Below are 20,829 nucleotides of genomic sequence, written 5' to 3'. Positions count from 1 at the left end.
AAGGACTTGCTTTAGGAGTCTTTAATACTCTTTTAGGACTCGCAATGAGTGTCCTAAAAGAATCTGCGAGTCCTAAAAAATCTGGGCTAAAAAAAAGTGTCTTACTTAATATTTTTAAGGACTTGCTTTGGGAGTCCTTGATACTCTTGTAGGACTCGCAATGAGTGTCCTAAAAGAATCTGCGAGTCCTAAAAAATCTGAACTAAAAAATAAGTATTTCACTTAAAAAATTTAAGGACTTACTTTGGGAGTCTTAATATTCTTTTAGAAGCAAGTCCTAAAAAAGTATTAAGGACTCTCCAAACAAGTCCTTAATTATTTTGAAGTAAAAAGCATAAAAAAACTATGACTTTTTCGAAATTATAAGGTTAAAATACACAAAATAGAAAACTCATCAGCCATTTGGGGATTTATTCATCACACGATCTAGGGCTGCTGGGTGGTGAACGGCGGCTGCTGGGCGAACGGTGGCTCGACGGAAGCTGGGTGAACAGCGACGGTGACGGTGGTGAACGCCTCCAGCAAGCGTGGGTTCTCGGCTCCAGCACTCTCGGCGTCGTTGACAGGAACGGTGACAGGAAAATCTTCTCCGGCGTTGGTTCTCGGCTTCAGCACTCTCGGCGGCGGTGCGGGTTCTCGGCTCCATCACTCTCGGCGGCGGCGTGCTTCTCAGCGTGGGTCTCTGCTGGTTGCTGGTTCACGATTCCAGCAAGTAACTTTGTTTTTTTATTTTTTTTAAATTTTTTTTTGCTTATATAAATATATATATGTAGCTATTTATATGGGTTTTAATTTCATTTTGTTTTTATTTAAACCTGTTCTTCTTCTTCTTTGTTTGGATTCTGGGTAAATGATGAAAAATGTAAGATGAAAATGCTCACAAAATATCAACTCCAGCCAGCGTGGTGGTGAAGGACGATGGTGACCGTGGGTGAACGCCTCCAGCCAGCGTGGGCTCTCGGGACCGTCGAAAATCTGCTCCGGCAACATTGGATTTCAGCTGTTGGTGGTGAACGGTGACGATGAGGCGTGGGCATCTCTGGGTTAGTGGTTCACGGCTGGTTCCTCTGAGCAGGTTTTTTTTTAATTTTTTTGCTTATATACATAATATATAATATGATAACAATTATATACATAAGAACACCAACTCCATTGCACTCGTCAAAATGGAAAAGAGAAGAAAACAACTAGCTGAAATGACCTCAATGTATACTTTACAGAAATAAAAGATATGTCATTAAAGCTCTTTACTTACCTTCCATTACTTAGTTTATAGAGAAGATAAAATTTAGCTTAATTGTATAGTATGCAATAAACCTACCCTTTAAAAACAAGAGCTATTGCTTAGTGAAATGCAGACCAAATTAGCAATACAATTACAGACCAGGCTAGCAATAGTACGGGCCTACCATGCTCTAACCCATATGTATAAATATATATATATAATATAGCCTTTTTCATTGTTCTTTTCCTTTTGTTCTATTATATTTTCTGTTCTTGTTTTTATGTGTTTTTTTTTATAAGCAATAATGAGCCTTGATATGTCTTTTTATTTTTGGGTCTTGGCCCTGAATGACATTAATTGAGGATGCATAGTTTTGTTTTCCTGTGTGCATGGATGTGTGTTTCTTTTTCAGTCCATTGGATTCAAGATTGATATGACATTACTATGCATGCATAAGTTGGATCCTTTAGAGAGATTTTTATGTTCCTCTTCTTTTCCATGTTATTAATATCTACTATAAAGGTAATGGAATAAAAAAAAATGTACTTAATGCCTCTTTTTTATTATTGATACGAGTATTTCTGATGCTTATTAGATACCTCTCATGTTCTGAAAAGGGCATGTACTACTACTATATGTGTTGATTACTATATATCATGAAGGATTTCTCAAAAATAAAAATAGATATTAAGAAGAGACAGAAATAAAAAAGTGTTTACACTAGAATTTTGAGCAGGTAAGATGCCAAAAGGATTTCTCAAAATTGAAATGAATATATGTTTTGCTTTCATAAAAAGGATTCATCCATTTAATGCAGTCATGTCTGTTTATTGCTCATATGTCTGATGAATAGGGTACTGATATCTATGTGTGGGCCTTCTTGTTTGGTGTGGCTTATCTCAATTGAGCCATGACTCACGTGACATGTTCACTTCCAAGAAAAAAAAAGTTTTTGATACATAGATCATCAACAGTGAGTCATGTTCTCTTTACTTACCCCTAAGACTAGTCACTAAGGTTGAGTATTCGTCTGCATACTCTAGCTTAAAGATTCCATTCACCCAATTGCAAGAAACATATAAGAAGAAGTAAGAGTCCACACAATTAAGATTTGAGGAAACAATTGGCTTCTTCTTATTTTTTCATTATTATATAAAAGCAGAAATGATGGTTACATATCTTTAAAGCTATATTTAATATTCTACTGTTTTCTCAGCTAAGACTACAGAACCAAGTGAGAAACGACTTGGATTCTTTTAGACTAAGTGATATATATATATATATATACGGGTGAAAATTGACATACTTACTTTGCAAAATGACATTCTTTTTTATAATTCTTTGCAAATTAGTATTCCAAACAGAGTATGGAGTGTATCAGGAAAGACTTTACAAAGAGTCATCAAAAGAAAATTACTTTGGCGAGCTATAGACATCCATGGATTCTTGATGACAACATGTGACTTGGTGCATAACATTTGCTAAGTAATCCACATTGCCTGAGGTTACACCTGCCAACATCAGCACCATACATTTGAGCAATAGATATCAATACCCTATTCATTTTTTGTTGCAAAACACCCTTTGAACTATTGCTATCTTTGTTGAAAGAAATTTTTTGACTGATTACTGATGTTGTTCATCACAGTTTGAGTTACTTTCAGCTTCTATACTCCACTATAACCGGCAATCTCATTTATAATTATATAATTTATAAAAATGTATACAAATGACAAAGTTAGTAATTTATTATTGGAATTAGTAGCTATAGTGTTGTAAAATATATTATAGAGGCTGAGATACTTAAAGTATGATGAACTATGTCAGTAATAATATATGATCAGTATGTAAAAATAAATGAAACATAACATAAAGAATATCATCACAAAGAGGGGAGACTATTTTAGTAGCTAGATGTAGTTTGGTAATCTTAAAGCATTTGTTTGTAGAAAAATTGTGTGCCATCATCAATATTAATAGTCTTCAAACCTAGGCAAACTGATGTGGTTCTTCATTAATATTTGTACATAATTATCTAGTTGTCTATTATAATGTATGCTCCTTTTGAACTCCCATGCTGCTCATTTTTAGTGCTAGCAATAGGAAAATAATTGATAGACAAACTTTACTATTGCCTATTTGCCTTCTTGATGTATCTTTTGAAGCATCTTCACTCATAGCTCGAAAACTATTTTCATCTCAATCCACAAACAATTAATATGGTAAAAACATTTTCATAGCCTGTTTTAAGCCATTTTTTTCTCTTGTTTTCTAACACTATTTCAACTACCTTAGCCTACTCATGGAAAGAGTTGATTAAATTGATCGATGTCTCCAAACTCTGTTAGTATTCCATCTAGTAAAGCTTATTATATTAAAAACATGACCAATTTTTATTATTATGGCCAATCAGACAAACACAAATTGTCCAATGAAGAAAGTAATATAATAATTGTACTAAAACCACATAAAGCATTTTTATTATTACTAATTATTAAACTATCATATATATATATTAACTTCAGATTTTTTTTTTATCATTTTCCTCTAGGTAGGAAGTCAATGTTTATACGCATGAAATTTTATGGTTCATAATTTGTATATATAGTATTGAATTACAGTTGTAAGAAAATAAATAAATACCAAGTTGTTTATGAATCAACCAGCCTAGCACCAGTGGTCTAGTGGTAGAATAGTACCCTGCCACGGTTAATATGTTTCATCTGTCCTTTTTCTTTTTTTATAATGTTGATTAAACTGAATAGGTTACTATTTTGATTGGTCTTAAAGTATTAGATTGGTAGCTAATTGCAAGAGGTATGTTGCATTTGATTTAGTTTTAAAAAATTTCAATATTTTACAATTTTGAATGATAACTGAACTACTTTAGTGGAGTTTGAATATTGTAGATATTCATCCGTAGTGAAGTAGATTATGGGATCTGTGTGCTGCGGTGATAACGGAAGATTGAGAACTTGCATGTCTTAGTGAAGTAGGTTCTGAGAATTTTGTGTGCTGCGGTGATATATGGATGAAAACCTGTGTGTTGTTTGATTTGATTGACATGTTGGTGTTGAATGTGACAGATGGCTAGCTAGTAAATTAGGGGATATGTTGTCCGATTTTCTATAGATGGTGACATGTTGGCTTTTCTCTTTTTCTTCTATTTTCAGTGCAAGATGTGTATTTTACTATGTTTTAATTTTCATGTAATATGCTTTCATTGTAACCTATTTTTTTGTTAAATTTTCATGTAGTATATTTTTGTTAATTGATGTTGTGCTTTGCTTAGATTATGTTGTGTGATTATATCATTATAGAAATTTATGATATTCTACAATTTTCTTGCATAGCACATGTTTGATGAAAGTCCCAAGTTTTATCCTATGATCTTAATATTAGGCTCCAAAATCTAAAGGTTTGAGACACCTTTGAGCATATTTGAGCCAAGCCGGATATTTTTGCGCCTAACAGTATCTACTTCCAGTCTTCCACTTATACAAAGCCTTAAGCTCTTCTTTTTTATCCATTGTTTCCTCATGCAAGCCCAAGGCCTTTCTTTGTCTCTTTTGTAAACACCAATTTTTTATTTAAATTGTTTTTAGCAAATTTATGATCATGAGTATCATCTTAAATGTGTTCAAGAGAGTCTATGAGTTTTAGTTAGCCTCTCGTGGTTGCTTAACTATGATTATCTTGAGTATTTTGCTTGTTATGCATAATGAGAAAGGAATTATGATTATCTTGAGTATTTTGCTTGTTATGCATTCTTTTGTTTACTTAGATATTAAGAAACAACTATTATTAGACTAATTGGGAATGGAAACCATAGATTTTTCTTCATATATATAGTGCTCCACCATTTCTTTCTTTCTATTATAATTTTGGTATGAAGTATTATTCTTGGGATTCAAAAGGGTGAAATAAAAATATCACTTAATTACACTATGTTTTTTCATTTCTTTGATAAATAAATACTTTATCTTATATAAATATATATGTATGTTATTTACCTATATTATTTTTTTTATTCTGTATTTAATATGGCAGTATAGGGTCCAAAAAAATTTTGGGTGTTTTTTTAGTATTTTCTTTTCAAATTTATTTTAATACATTTTGGACATTCAAAGGGATATATTTTTTAAATCAAAATGAAAATTGTAGCAATTGTGAATAAACTTATTTATGTACACTACAATAAAAATCTAGTTATAATTTTTCATGTTCGGTGTATTATAATGTGATTTTTCATGTTTCAGGGATGATTTTAGAAAGAAATTCATGGCAGCCAATCCTTACTTTGGAAAGGCAGTGACGAGGGTGAGTACAAGGACAAGAAGAAGAAATATATGTTGTTTGACAATGAATTTAGTGTTTTATTATATTTGTAATTTTTATTAGAGTAAATGATTTTTGTTTGAATGGTTAATTATTTATTTTGTAAATCTAGTTATATATTTTTTAAGGTCAAGACGATTATAATTTTAATAAGTTTTGTTATTTTAATCTATAAATTTTTAGATTAATTTGTATATAAATGTTTCATTTAAATCATAATTTTTAATTTAAAATAACAATAAATAAATTTTTTAAAAATTAAAAATATAACTTTTAAGGTCACCCAAACAGAGTCCTAAAAACCTTACTTAAAGGCACTCAGCAAGATCTTTTAGGACTCGCGGACATTCTTTTAGGACTCGCAGTGCGAGTCCTAAAAACCTTACTTAAAGGCACTCAGCAAGATCTTTTAGGACTCGCGGACATTTTTTAGGACTTGCAGTGCGAGTCCTAAAAACCTTACTTAAAGGCACTCAGCAAGATCTTTTAGGACTCGCGGACATTTTTTAGGACTTGCAGCGCGAGTCCTAAAAACATTATTTTAGGACTCGCAACGCGAGTCCTAAAAACCTTACTTAAAGGCACTCAGCAAGATCTTTTAGGACTTGCGGACATTCTTTTAGGACTCGCAACGTGAGTCCTAAAAACATCATTTTAGGACTCGCAATGCGAGTCCTAAAAACCTTAGTTTTTAAGGCTCTCAAATAGAGGACTCACGAGGCGCGAGTCCTAAAAACTTTTTTAGGACTCGCAATTCTAGTCCTAAAAAACCTTTTTTGTAGTAGTGCCTACAACTCCAGATATGTTGATTTTACTGTAGGTTAGTTTAAAGTTACGGGATTTAGAAAGTTAGAAGATTTTTATTCCTTAGGATTCTATTTTAAATTTGAATTTAAATTTGGATTATAATTAGAAGATTTTTATTCCTTAGGATTCTATTTTAAATTTGAATTTAAATTTGGATTATAATTAGAAGATTTTTATTCCTTAGGATTCTATTTTAAATTTAAATTTAAATTTGGATTATAATTAGAAGATTTTTATTCCTAGAACTCTATAAATAGGACCTAGCACCAAGCATTTTTCATTCATTCATCAAGCTAAGTTCAGAGGCTGCAAGTTGCTAGGTTATTGTGAGAGTATAAACACTTGGGTTGGGGATTATAAGCTTAACCATTTTTAAGCTTACCAAACACTTGGGAAGTAAGGTTTATAACACATTTCGGTTCAAGGTTTAGATTGGTCATAAAGCATTCAAGGTATTCCAAAACTCTAGTTCATTTGGTATTATTTTCTTCAAGTTCTTATAGTTTTCTACTCAGCCCCTAACTTTATTCTTTATTCTTGGATAGGAAATCTAAGTTCTTGACCATAAGGTTTTTGGTAAGTATATTCTTAATGGTATAGTTCTTCCATTCTTTTAATCTCATTCTCTTTAGTATACTCACCCTTCCATTTATGGTTTTTAGGAGTGTTCCAAAGTCCCAAAACTGTTCTCATATCCCGGTATTTTTGGTAAGGAAAATAGGCTAGATCTTGTATGTTTGTATGATATGTTATGTTATGTTTAATATGTTATGATAAGTTTATGTTTTTATATGTTATGTTATGATTTACCCTACCTCAAATATTAGACAGGGGACGTAGATGGGTTATCATACACTACATGTGATCTAACCTACCTCAAATATTAGACAGGGGACGTAGATGGTTTATCACATGTCATAATGGCCATTATTAGTATAGTCTTATATAGTATATGTTATGATATATTTTTAGCATATGTTATGATATGATTTTATGTGTATGTTTATGTGGTTAGTATTTTTCCTTGCTGGGCATTAGGCTCATTCCTTTATGTTTATATGTGCAGGAAATAGTTGTGGCGGCGGAAAGATTCTTGGCAGTTTGAGGATGTGTATTGAGGCAGGATGGAATCGATGGATTGCGCGTTCGATTCGAGGATGAAGTTTTTAAGTCTTTTAGTTATGATTTCTATGTATTATTTTTCCGCACTTAATTTTGTAACCAATTTATTTAAGTTATGTTTTGTTTTATTTTCAAAATAATGAGATTCCATATCCTAAATGAATTTTTAAGTATTACTTTACAGTTTTTAAATAAAGTTATGGTTATTTCATATGTACGTTTTCTTAAGATTAGTATAGTAGTTATTAATGGTCCAAGGTCTAGAATAGTTGGGTCGTTACATTTTCTAAGGACATATAACAATTTACCTTCTTGTTCTTTATCTAAAGCGAATGCTATGATAACAGTTAAGGTTTCAGACTTTCCTAGAAAAGCATATTTTAAATTTTCTGGCAAAGGTTTAAGGTCTAACTTTGGAGACTCGAAAACTGATTGAACATGATTTAAGGGTGAAAAAGGTTCAACTTTGGTTTCATTTACGGATATAGGCTCTAGCAAAGAATTCACATCATCATTAGAGTCGTTAACATGCAAGTTCATACCAAAGTATTTTTCACAAATGTCAAGTAAGTCATTTCCATCATCTTCACAAATACTTTCTATCATGTTAACTTCATGCACTTCCTCACACTCAACAGATTCAACCACATTAAATACATTCAATTCAACAGTCATATTTCCAAAAGATAATTTCAAAACACCATTACGACAATTTATGATTACTTTAGATGTAGCTAAGAATGATCTACCTAAAATGATAGGAATTTGAGCATGCATATTTTCCACAGTTTGAGTATCAAGAACAATGAAGTCAACAGGAAAATAAAATTTATCAACTCTTATCAAAACATCCTCTATAATGCCTCTAGGAATTTTCACAGAACGATCGGCTAATTGAAGAGTTATAGAGGTAGGTTTTAGTTCACCAAGACCAAGTTGCTTATAAACAGAATAAGGCAATAAATTCACACTAGCACCCAAATCAAGTAAAGCTTTGTTAATAAAATGATCACCAATAATGCATGAAATTGTGGGACACCTAGGATCTTTATATTTAAGAAGACTCTTATATTGAATAATGGAACTAGCTTGTTCAGTTAAAAAAGTTCTTTTTAGGAACATTAGTGTTTCTTTTAACAGTACAAAAATCCTTTAAAAAATTTAGAGCAGGCAGGAATTTGTTTAATGGCATCTAAGAAAGGGATATTGATACTAACTTGTTTAAAAACTTCTAAGATGTCATTATATTGGCCGCCTTTTTTAATTGGAAGTAATCTTTGTGGGAATGGGGCTTTTGGAATGAAAGGATGGATTGGAGTTTCCTTGTTTGAAAAGTCATTGGCATTAGAACTAGAAGGCTGACTCTTTTCTTTTTCTTTTTCGTTTTCAACCTCGGGTATGTAATCGGGTTTGACAATGTTCTTTCCGGACCTAAGAGTTGAAATTGATTTGACTTCTCCATTATGACTAGACTTTCCTATCTCATATTGACCTTTTGGATTAGGGATAGGTTGACTAGGGAATGTTCCTTTTTCTCTATCAGCTAAAGCAGTGGCGAGTTGTCTTACTTGTGTCTCGAGTTTGGTAATTAATTGAAATTGATTTTGTAGGATTTGTTGAGTGGATTGCATAAATTGTTGTAAAGTATCTTCTAAGGAAGGTTTTCTTTGTTGAGGATATGGTTGATTTTGTGGGGCATGAGCTTGGTTTTGTGTGTTGTATTGGTGCCCTTGATTCATTTGGGGTTGGTTTTGTCTCCATGAAAAGTTCGGATGGTTTCTCCAATTTGGATTGTAGGTGGATGAAAATGGGCTATCATTTGGTTTCCCATAAGAATGAAGAGCTTGGCCTCCTCAGAAAAGGCTTCTTGGTAGGAAGGACATGATTGGGCATTATGGCAAGGACTAGAACATATAGAACAAACATCTTTTCTTGGTTGTATTGGAGAGTTTATAGTTTGCCTTATGGCTAAAGCTTTTACTTTTCTCGCTAATTTGTCTAAGGATGTCCTTAAGTCTAATTCTTCTTTTACTTCATACCTTCCTCCTCTTTTGGTGAATTAGTTGACCTAGACCTAGGATCAAAATAATTCCATTGTTGTGAATTGACAGATAAATCTTCAATAGCGTCCCACGCCTCTTGTCCTTGAAATTTTAAAAAATTTCCAGTATGCATAGATTGAATCATTTGACAATTAGAGGGAGTCAAACCATCATAAAAATATTTTACAAGTCTCCATTTTTCAAAACCATGATGAGGACATTTTAATAATAAATCTTTAAATCTTTCCCAATATTCATAAAACTCTTCATTATCTTTTTGAAAAAACTCAGAGATTTCTCTCCTTAGACTATCAGTTTTAGACATAGGAAAAAATTTCAGCAAGAATTTATTACAAAGTTGATCCCATGTAGTTATAGACCCCGTGGGAAGGGAATTTAACAAGCTTTTGATTTGTCTTTTAATGAAAAAGGAAACAATCTTAGTTTGACCGACTCATCAGAAAAATTTTGAAATTTAAATGTTGAGCAAATTTCTAAGAAATCTTTGACCTGCATGTAAGGATCCTCTCTATCTAACCCATAAAAAGATGGCAACAATTGAATGATTGCTGGTTTAAGCTCAAAATGAGTAGCAGAAGTTGTAGGTAAAACAATGCATGGAGGAGCATTAGATGAAATAAGTGCAAAATATTCAAGCAATGTTTTTTCAGGCACAACATTTTCATCAACGAGATTAGCAATAGGTTCCATGATGCTCAAATTTTTACTAACACTTTCAATTTCAAACAAAGATAAACGTCTTTTTACTAATCGCTTTTTAGAGTTACGTTCCCAATGATGCATACACTTTTCACAAACAAGGCAACAAGGATAATCTCAAACAAGCAATTTTCTGATGTGGAAGATCAGTTAAAACCGCAACCACAGAGCATACTTATAATTTTTAGAGATTTCACAACAATATAATTCTTATGGTATACTTGTCCCCAGGCCTATTTGATTCCACTTACTCGCGCACTACTAACAACTCCCCGAGGTTAATTAGTAGAGGCAGATTTGGAATTTTGTTCAAATTTCCTTTAAGCAAAAATTGCTTATGGTGAAAGGACAAGATTTAGGTTTTTTTTTTTTTTTTCTTCAAGTACTTTTCATAATTATAGGATAATATGATAAACGGTAAAGAAAAAATAAAGCAAAATTAAATAAGACTAAAATTTAGGCAAGAGTAGGGAGGCATAGCACACCATCAACCATAACAAAATTAAGGTATAAAAAAAATTAGGAGGCACAAGTGCCATCAACTAAATCATAAGATAAAAGACTAGGAGGCAAAATTGCCATCAACTAGTAACTTGCGGAAATTAAATAAAATAAAAATTACAACAAGATAAATAAATAAAATTACAACAAGATAAATAAATAAAATTACAACAAAATTAGAAAGCACAAGTGCCGTCAACTATAAAAATAAAAAAGATAGAAAAATTAGGAGGCACAAGTGCCGTCAACTAAAAAAAATGCAATAAATATAAATATATAAATAAGTTTTTTTTATGGGTGGTAGAACTGTCCCAAATTTTCTTTTTATCTTTTTTTTTTTTAGATTTTATAGATATATATATTTTTTAGTTTTTTTTTAAGTGCAAAAAATTAAAATAACTAGTAGAAAAATTCACTAACCTTGAGATAAATTTCGTTTATTTTCTCTTGCAACTCCCCGGCAACAGCGCCAAAAACTTGATGGACCCAAAACAGGTATGTTTTAAATATTTATACTCGCAAGCGCACGAATCGTATTTATAGAATAGTTTTCATGTAAGCACGAGATCGAACCCAAAGGAGTTGTCTAAAATAAAAAAGAAAACTATTTTAAATCAAAAGTAATAAATTCTAACCTAGCTCCAAAGATTGATGAGTTTTAATATTATGAACATAAAATAAAAGATTGAAAAATAAAACTATTTAAGAAAATAAAAATAAACCAATAATAATTTGAAAATAAGTGTTAAAAGAAAAGATTATTAAGATACTAGAATCCACGAAATGTAAGTTTAATAATATTTATTAGTATATTGATTCCCAAGTTTAAGTGATAGTTAAAATAATTCAAACTATCATTTTCCAAATATATTTATAATTTTAAGCACAAATTACTTCTAAAAAGATAGGATTTTTCTTCACTTTTCAAAATTATAATTTCAAAGCATTTAGTGTAAATCAATCTAATGAAATAGCAAATAAATCAATGAACATTATTTAAAAGGCAAAACATAATATTTTTGTTTTAAGCATGGATGTGTACAATTTAATGACACATCTTACACAAAGAATATTATGTTTTTGCACTAATGAAAAACAAAGTGTAAATATGTTCTAACAATCTAAAATACAAGATTTTTAAGATGAAAGAAAATATTTGAAGAAGAAAACCCATAAACTTTATTGCACAAAATGGGAAATCAACATACAAAATAAACACTATCTAGTTACAAGTTGATTCATCATGATCTTAATAATCTTATGAAAAATATTAGAAGCACATAACTATAGTAGAAATTACAAAATAAATGACATACATACTTGCAAAATGCTCTTGAAAAACCCAAAATGGAAGAGAGAATGGTAGAGAGAAAATGGGAGAAAAGAAGATGGTAATCAAAAATTAAGCACCCTAAAATGGTCTTGAAATTCAATATTTATAGCCAAAAAGAGATTATTAAAATAATCTAATTTAAATTGATTAGATTAATTAAATAAAATAAATATGGTACGTAGAGGTAAATTATAGGGTGTAATGATGATATTATGGTGAAAATGTGTAGAAAAAAAGGCAAAAAGTTGGCATTTTGGACATAGGGGACACATGGTACATTTAGGCAATTTTATGGGCTCAAGAAGTGGCTGATGGTGGCTGGTGACAGTGGGCTGGGAAGTGCTGGGCCGAATGGTGGAGCAGTTGGCGGGCCCAAGAGGCTGGGCGAGTGGGCTTTGGACCAGACGTTGATGAAGCTGCAGCTGGGAGATGATGGCTGGGAGAGGGCAGCTTGGAGGTGCACGTGAAGGGCAGCAGGCTCGGGTCGTACGGCTGGGGGCTGGTTATATGATGGAAGTGTGGTGTGGCTGGGAGGAGGAGAAATTGGCAGGCGGGCCTGGCTTGCTGGGGAGGCCCAGGTGGCTGGCTGGAGGAGAAAGGAGGCAGGCAGACCTGGGCTGAGGCATTGGGCCTTCGGTCTAGGCAGAGAGAAAATGGGAAAAATGCCACAATCTCTTAGCTTTTTCCACACAATGCCACTTTTATTTCCATTTCTCTTCTTTTTCAAGCATAAAAAATTGCAAAGTAAATCCTACAAAATAAGTAAATATTAAATTAGAGTCAAATATTTTCATTTATAAAATAACTCATATTAAGTCCATGAAAATACTAATCGAAATTTAATTTACTTTGGCAATTAAGTTCAATAAAATCACATTTTTTAACTTATAATTTAACAACACAAATTTCAAATAATTAAACTACAACATATTATAATAAAATATCTATAAAAAACATATAAAAAATCTAGAAAACTACAATAAGACTAATAAATTAAAAATTACATAAAAACTTAATAAGTTAATTAAAAACTCAAGAACTAAGCAACAATTAGCATATAAAATATGGTAAAATAACTCTATTTTGTAGAGTTATCAGGAGCACCGCCGAAATCTTTGCGAGGATGTCAAAGAATTGCCTGGGTCGGAGAGTGGGGAAGCTTGAAGGAACTTATGGTCGAAATGCAAAAGGAGGGGGGAATTGAGGTCTGATTTAGAGGAGGAAGAAGAAGAAATTTAAGGAGGAAAGTTAGGAATTCCGTCTGAAATGGATGTAGCGACGTAAGAGCTTGATCGGAGTGGAAGACGATGGTCGGAGCAGCCACAGATTACTGCCTATATGGGTGTGAATGGTCGGACAGGTGAGAGTTTAAACTGAGAGTGATGAAGGAGAGTAAGAGGGAGGATGATTAAACCGTATGAGTAGAGTGGTATAATAGGTATATTGATTGAAATAGTGGGTATTTTATTAAAACTTAAAAATTGTAGACAAAAAAAAAAGAATTACCTAAAAGTGGCTACTGCATCTAATTTCTACGCACTTGGACCCTTACATTCGAAAGCCCAAATAAAAGCTAAAACAGTACCCACTAATAGAATTAACTAAAACAATTAATAAGGAAAATTATACAGTAGCTATGGTTTAACAATTAATTATGATAATTGATAACTGGAATAAAAGAAAAGAAGTTGCGATCATGCATATATGTTTTATTTAAAAATAATAAAGCAATAAAAAAGATGATTGGGAAGATATTATAATTTAATTTTTATTTATATGTTCATGTCATATATTATATTAAACCACTTTTATAGTTATGAGATAGTTTATTTATTTAAAATTTATTTGAAAACTAGAAAAATATATTAAAACTAAATTTATACATTTTTTAAATAAAATTAAATAAACGTACGTTGCTTTTACCTAATATATATAAAAATATGGTTCATTTTATTTTTAAGAATTAACAAAGGGTGATTGTTACTGATTACTTACTGTCTTTCGCTGTAGATATCTTCATGGGAAAAGATAAAATTGAAAATTATTGGGCTGTACTAAAACCCCACATAAGCAAGTTCAGGCCCAATTTTGTTTTCATTAGGCCCAAATGTGGAGAAACGGAATAAGGGGTTTGGGAGGTTTCTGGGTTTTATACGAAGTTGTTCAGATCAGAGAGCAGAGCAACGCCATTGCCATGAGGCTCCACAAGCTCATTACTGGTACTCTTTCTTCTCCATCTGCAAATGCTTCGACTCATCCAATCTCCTAAGAACTGATAATGGTTATGTTTATCTTTCAGGGCAGCACAGGTCACTGGCCCAACTCCTGGGTCGCCGATACTTCTCCGCCGCCGCTTCGACGGAGGAATACGCAAAGAGGAACTATGCAAACAATGTTTCCGAGTACAATACTGTTATCGATTCCGTCTCAGCTCAGAGAAGGTTTATCTTTCTTCTCCTCTTTGGTCTTTGTTTAATGAATCTGTATTGGTTAGAATTAGGAGAAAAAGTGATTGGGTTTTTGGTTTAGGCACTTCTTGTTGAGGGATGTGTATGAGGATATGGTCTGGACGGTGTGCAGCCAACAAGGGACACGTTTCATTCGCTCATTGCGGGAACAATGAAAGGGGCTCGGTTGCAGGATGCTTTCTTCTTCACTGACCAAATGAAGTCTATGGGTTTGGTCCCTGATGTATGTTTACTCATTCATAAACTCAATTACTTATTTAACAAATGTCCAATGATTTTTGTACTTGAATTTGTGTTCATGAGGCTTTTTTTTTCCCTTTTTCCTGAGATTGGAATTTTGGGTTTGCATATCTGCTTCAAACAAGTTTCATTAGACCTGTTTTGGAGAACCAGCATGCATATCTATGGTTGTTCCCAAGTTATTCCCTGTTTTGGATTTGATATATTATTTATTTTCATAGCAATTGTTTTCAGGTTCCCAAATATTGTAGGGTTAGGTGTAGGGTCTAGTTTCAAAAAATATATATATTTAATGAGCAAAATACGATTTTTAAGTCATCTTAGTTTCAAACTTATTCATTTTTACTCTTTTTCTCCTAACCCAATTGCAAAATCGGACTTAAAACAACTCAACCTAAATGCAGATTTTGCTAAGATTTTGTTGGTTTTTTAATTTTCAATGTGACTTAGGTTGATATGGAGATTTGAATTTGACAGGAGAAGATTGTTGGTTGCTTTTTGAAGGTTTAAAGCTTCGACAACAACTATCACTGGAGCTGGTAGAGAAGAGAAGATTAGATTGTGTAGATGGGAGAAGTGGAGTTGTGTGGAAGGGAGTGTGAGGGGTAGAAGGGAGAGTGAAAGTATCAACGGTAGACAGTGTTTTTGAAATAAAAACTAAAACTTATATGTTAATGAATTAAATAGTTAATGACAGTATTTTTTAAATAAAAGTTAACAAAGATATGATAATATAAAATTGCTCTTAATTACTTTATCTATTATATATATTATTCATTTTTTAAAAATTTATAATAAAAAAATAAAAATATATATATGTTTGTTCTTTTTTCACATTTTTTTATTCCTCATTGAAAAAATTATTATATTCTTCTTTTTAAATTTTATGATTAATAATTAATAAATAATAATTAAAGAAAAAAAATATCTATCAAATTTGAAATCGAATTTGATTAGACTTTTAATTAAATAAATTTGTAACTTGGTTAAATTAGGCAAATACCTGTGCTCTTCTATAACACCGTCTACCGTTTCACCAAGCCCTAGCCCTGTCCATTGCTCGATCCCAAGCAAGGTATGCTGTTTTGGTCTTAATTTTACGAATACTTGCGTGTTTATCTTTCGATTGTACCGAGCTTTGTTGTAAATGATTATATATATCGTGTTTTGTATGGGTATGTTGTTTTGGTATTTTACTAATCTGATGATGGGTGTTTCTCTTTTGATTGTATCGAGTGTTGTTGTAAATGATTATGTGAGGGAGTTTTTCATTTTCTTTTTTTTGGTTACCAATTGGAATGGATGTTCGTTTGTATTTGCTTGTACATTGATTGATTAATTCAAATTGGTGATTGATATAAATATACATATATATATAGGCCTCTGTTTTTCTCTCTTTAGAATTCCATCATATTTTTAATTCTTCTATTCATATAGTTATGTAAATGTGAATGTAATGTGCATCGTTCACTTCTCAGATCGAAAAAAATGGATGTTTTTTCTCAATTTCTTTCTAATCATATGTTGGAATTGTCATTGGTGCTGTTGCTGGATTTCTGCCCTTGTAGTGTTACGATTTATAGGATTGTACTCTTACTGTCATAGGAGGATAGTAGAAATAGCAGTAGTGTTAATGTAAATCAACAATTTTTTTCTCCATATGGGGCAGAAGTAAGACCACACATTCTCAATAAATTATGTTGTAGTTTCTTTAGCATATATATGTCATATGAGTGCAGTGTGCTTGAACTTGAATAAGAGCAATGGAAGTAGTCTTCAGTCAAAGGAGTAAGGTGGTTCACTTTTAAAGAGCTTAAGAAGTACAGCAACAATTTCTCATCTGCCAATGACATTGGATATGGGAAGGTTAATTATTTTCCTTCTTTAGTATTGATTAGCAGTGTGTGTTTGGTAAGAGGAAGAACTGTGTTGATGGATTATTAGATGGTTTTGGGATGAGGTGGTTGTTTCATATGAAGGATTTTAAGATGGAAGTGATTAGGCAATGGATTTTAAGACAATGTGTTATGAGACCAAATAGTATTTAGTAAAATAAAATTTTATTGATGGAATTGTGAAGAGAAAAGGTTCATTATACTGTTGTTAGTTGTACAACTCGCTCAATTACAATTATTCTTTCACACGTAGCTATTCATATCTTAAGGGCTGCCATAATTATTATTTTTTACCAGTTTTGCACTAATTGTACTGGAACACGTGCAATTCATGTGCCCTTAGAATAGCATATTCAATATCTCTTTTTTTTTTCTTTTCTATTTTCAGAATTCCATCGTTTTTTTAATTCTTATAGACATATATGTGATGTGAATGTGAGTGTAATGTGCATCAATTTCTTCGCAGATCGAGAAAATGGATGTTTTTCTCAATAATTAATTGAAAAATATTATAGTAGTTAATCTGTTTGTGTAATCAATTTTTGCTGGTTTCTTCTGACTTTGTTTGTGGTTCCATGGCAGATGGCAGAGGTGAATGGAAACAACATAGAAGAAGAGGTGGCACTGGTGGCAGGGAATAATAGTAATAATAATAAAAAATATGATTTTATTGATCCTTATGATCCTCATTGGGATGGGAAACCTTACCCAACACCAAAATCCAAGCCCCATCTACCCCTACCCAGATGAGCCAGAAGATTTTGAAGAAGATTTGTTAATTATTGCAAACCAACTGAAACTCACTGATGTATTGTCTCTTACTCTGTCTCTTTATTTAAAGCACCTCTCTCTCTCTATATATATAAATATATGTGTCAATTGTACTTGATATCTTACTTGCTAATATTTTCTTATTTATATAGGGTTTTCATGTTGATTACCTTCCTAAAGGCAGAAGGCAGTGGCTTGCGTTTACCGTGCGCTCTGCTGATGATGAAGGGGGTTGGCTTAATAATTTCATGATATTTGTTTTAAAATAAATGAAACTTTATTTTTTTTTATGAATTTTCTTGAAATGTTTTCTTTCTTATCTTTTATATATGCATGTATGCAGGTTGCTGATTTGAAGCTTAGCAAGGTTCTGAGTGTGTTATCTGGGATGGCTGCAGGAGTACATTACGATTTGACGTTGCAATGTACTGACGGTTGCTTTCATGAAGCTAGGATCTTCATGGGAATTGGCGATGCTATCGAGTTAATAACGTTTAGGCCTGCAAAACATTGGCCAAGGCCGACGATGAGGTAAGAATTTAGTAGATAAGAAGATTGTAAAGAGGAGGAACTAGCCAATTAGGTGGTGCTGAAACCTCATGAACATAGATGGTACCAATGAACTAGGAAGAACTAGAAGACTTTTGCTTTTATTTTGAAAGCATTATTGTGCACAATATTACTTTGACAATTAAAATGATGTGTTTTCTTTAAAAAAATATTTTTGATTGATTGGTTCTTTGAGATTTAAAAAAATTATTAAAATAAATCATGTTCAGTATTTTAAAATAGATTTGTTATGTTGCTTTGCTCCTATTTTTTATGCATTAATCATGTTCAAGCGGTGCATCAATCCTTAATGAGAAACATATCTTTTTATATATACATTTCTAATTTTGTGTTAACCTTTTATCAGTTTCCTTAGGTTTTGAATTTCTTATAATATAGTTTTCATTCATATGGAAGCATGCGCTGGTTATTAGTGGTGCAATTATGCCCCAAAAGAATTATAGCATGAAAACAATCTCACTTAATTATGTCACATCCGAATTACAACACATTAAGCTAGCTAGCTAGCAATCATGAAAATTATATATATAGATTTGAGATGAAAATGTAAATTTAATGTATATATCTTTCACTCAATACAATAACGGGGTCAATGAGTTTACCATAAGAGTAATGATATGTGCACTTAAATTATGCACAAAATTATTAAACACGGTGACATGGATTTGTTTTTAAAAATAATGGATTTCGTCTTAAATAAATGTGATTAGTTAGAAAAAACTGACACGTCACTATGTGTAATGTTTTTGTGCATAATTTAGGTGCACATATCATTACTCTTACCATAATAGAGTAGCTAGCTTTTACTTCATATAAATACTTAATTGCGAAGTGAACAAGCGAGGAAGCGGTTGAAGCAAATGATTGTGTTGTTTGTGGTTTCCCTAGAGTATGACACGTGTACCCTCTAAGAAGGGATGTTGTCACCCATCGGAATACATATTCGGGGAACAAATTACAAAGATGGAGAGCGGGAAAGGCACTCAAAATTATTGGATCTTCGAAGAAAGGGTGGCACTTCGTCGGGTACCTCACGATGCCTACCTCTGTTAGGAATTTCCCAACTCCTACGCTTGTTCAGGGATTTACCTCCACGTGTCATTTCAGGAACATTGGGGACCGCCAATAGACACATTCATCACCTGCAGATGCGGCCCTATCTATAAGGCCGACGATGCAGATATTGGGGAAAAAATGCTATCTTTCTTGGAACTTGTGCACTTACCACTTGACAGTTTGGCATGTTAGGATTTGAGGCTATAAACTAAGTTTTGTAAATTAAAACTCAAAGAATCAAACAATGATAACCTATACTCTAATGGAATAGCAATACTAATATCATAAGACAAATCAAACATGTGGTAGAATTGACCTTTGGTCTTGAAGAACCTTGATACATAAAATCACAAGTCTACGATTTTTCTCATAGAATTCCATTGTATTTTTAATTCTTATAGACATTATGTGATGTGAATGTGAATGTAATGTGCATCAATTTCTTCTTTGATCGAAAAAATGGATGTTTTTCTCAATAATTAATTGAAAAATTGTTCTAAATTGCTCAATTTTTTTTTACATTTTTTTTATTCTTCTTTTAAAAAATTTATGATTATAAAAAAAATTAAAAATCTATTTTTTTTTTTTCACATTTTTTATTCTTCTTTTAAAAATTATGACTTCTTTTTTAGTTTTATGATTAATAATTAAACAAAAAAACAAAATATCTATTTTGAATTTCTATTTGATTAGGTTTTTAATTAAATAAATTTGTAACTTGCTTCTTACGCAAATACTTGTGCTCTTCTATAACCCGTCTACCGTTTCAACATAACTAAAAAAAAAACTGAATCCCTAGCCCTAGCCCTGTACATTGCTCGATCCTGAGCAAGGTATGTTGTTTTGTTCTTAATTTTACGAATACTCTGATAATGCATGCATGTTTATCTTTCGATTGTACTGATCTTTGTTGTAAATGATTATATATATCGAGTTTTGTATGGGTATATTGTTTTGGTGTTTTACGAATCTGATGATGGGTGTTTCTCTTTTGATTGTATCGAGTTTTGTTGTAAATGATTGTGTGAGGGAGTTTTTCATTTTCTTTTTTTTGGTTACCAATTGGAATGGATGTTCGTTTGTCTAATTTGCTTGTACATTGATTGATTAATTCAAATTGGTGATTGATATATATATATATATATATATTCATATGTCTCTGTTTATCTCTCTTCAGAAATCCATCTTATTTTTAATTCTTCTATTCATATAGTGATGTGAATGTGAATGTAATGTGCATCGATCACTTCTTGTCTAATCAATTTCTTCTCTGATCGAAAAAAAAAATGGATGTTTTTCTCAATAATTAATTGAAAAATATTCTCGTAGCTTGTGTTTGGTATTTTTGTAATTGATTCTTGTGTTTGATTATTAGAATTGCAGAGAAAGAGGCATCTCTTTTCACTCACTAAACCCACTAACTCCAAATATATCCTCAATTATTCATTCACATTACTTGATAACCCAATTTAATGCCAAAAATCTAAAATACCCCCTGACTCGCCCCGAGTCGGGTATTGGGTCCCGTTGTGACTTTCCCGCTAACTTGCTCCCTAAGATTATCTCGTGCCGAGTAACCCAAATAAACCCACATAATAATGCGGCCTCTCACATATATGCACATATATATATAATTATGTCCATAACAAGCCAAATTACGAAAATTGACATTCTAATAAGAAACGAGCCCACATGCATATTTCTTATTATGTAAGTTTTGGACATTACAGTTACAATATTA

General features: G+C 32.0%; 1 protein-coding gene and 1 non-coding gene across 3 annotated transcripts; both read left to right on the top strand.

Annotated features, from left to right (window-relative positions):
* Positions 1–9,737: 9,737 nt before the first annotated feature.
* On the top strand, positions 9,738–9,844 carry LOC133820484 (small nucleolar RNA R71). Its single transcript, XR_009886892.1, has one exon. It is a non-coding gene; the product is annotated as a small nucleolar RNA R71 (small nucleolar RNA).
* A 4,340-nt stretch (positions 9,845–14,184) lies between these two features.
* LOC133817188 (pentatricopeptide repeat-containing protein At4g35850, mitochondrial-like) lies at positions 14,185–18,251 on the top strand. Of its 2 annotated transcripts, XR_009885506.1 has the most exons (8): positions 14,185–14,307; positions 14,388–14,529; positions 14,618–14,779; positions 15,274–15,428; positions 15,792–15,871; positions 17,274–17,499; positions 17,615–17,693; positions 17,806–18,251. XR_009885506.1 is itself a non-coding variant. In XM_062249613.1 (4 exons), exons 1-3 carry the CDS (start codon positions 14,196–14,198, stop codon positions 14,709–14,711), a joined length of 348 nt encoding a protein of 115 aa, XP_062105597.1. In that variant the 5' UTR covers positions 14,185–14,195; the 3' UTR covers positions 14,712–14,779; positions 15,274–15,550. The 2 variants fall into 2 exon arrangements, 1 of the variants encoding a protein (XP_062105597.1); XM_062249613.1 differs by lacking the exons at positions 15,792–15,871; positions 17,274–17,499; positions 17,615–17,693; positions 17,806–18,251 and having other exon boundaries at positions 15,274–15,550.
* Positions 18,252–20,829: the final 2,578 nt, after the last annotated feature.

This window comes from Humulus lupulus, chromosome 2, assembly GCF_963169125.1.
Source record: "Humulus lupulus chromosome 2, drHumLupu1.1, whole genome shotgun sequence".
Lineage (NCBI taxonomy): Eukaryota > Viridiplantae > Streptophyta > Magnoliopsida > Rosales > Cannabaceae > Humulus > Humulus lupulus.
Note: the sequence above shows the minus strand (reverse complement) of the source record. Positions and strands in the feature narration are given on the sequence as shown.

What these genes read in the sequence shown, in the direction of transcription:
- LOC133817188 (XM_062249613.1), top strand. Translation starts at nt 14,196, where the DNA reads ATGTGGAGAAACGGAATAAGGGGTTTGGGAGGTTTCTGGGTTTTATAC. An exon ending in GCTCCACAAGCTCATTACTG is followed by an intron (nt 14,308 to 14,387) that starts GTACTCTTTCTT and finishes TTTATCTTTCAG; the next exon opens with GGCAGCACAGGTCACTGGCC. An exon ending in TCCGTCTCAGCTCAGAGAAG is followed by an intron (nt 14,530 to 14,617) that starts GTTTATCTTTCT and finishes TTTTTGGTTTAG; the next exon opens with GCACTTCTTGTTGAGGGATG.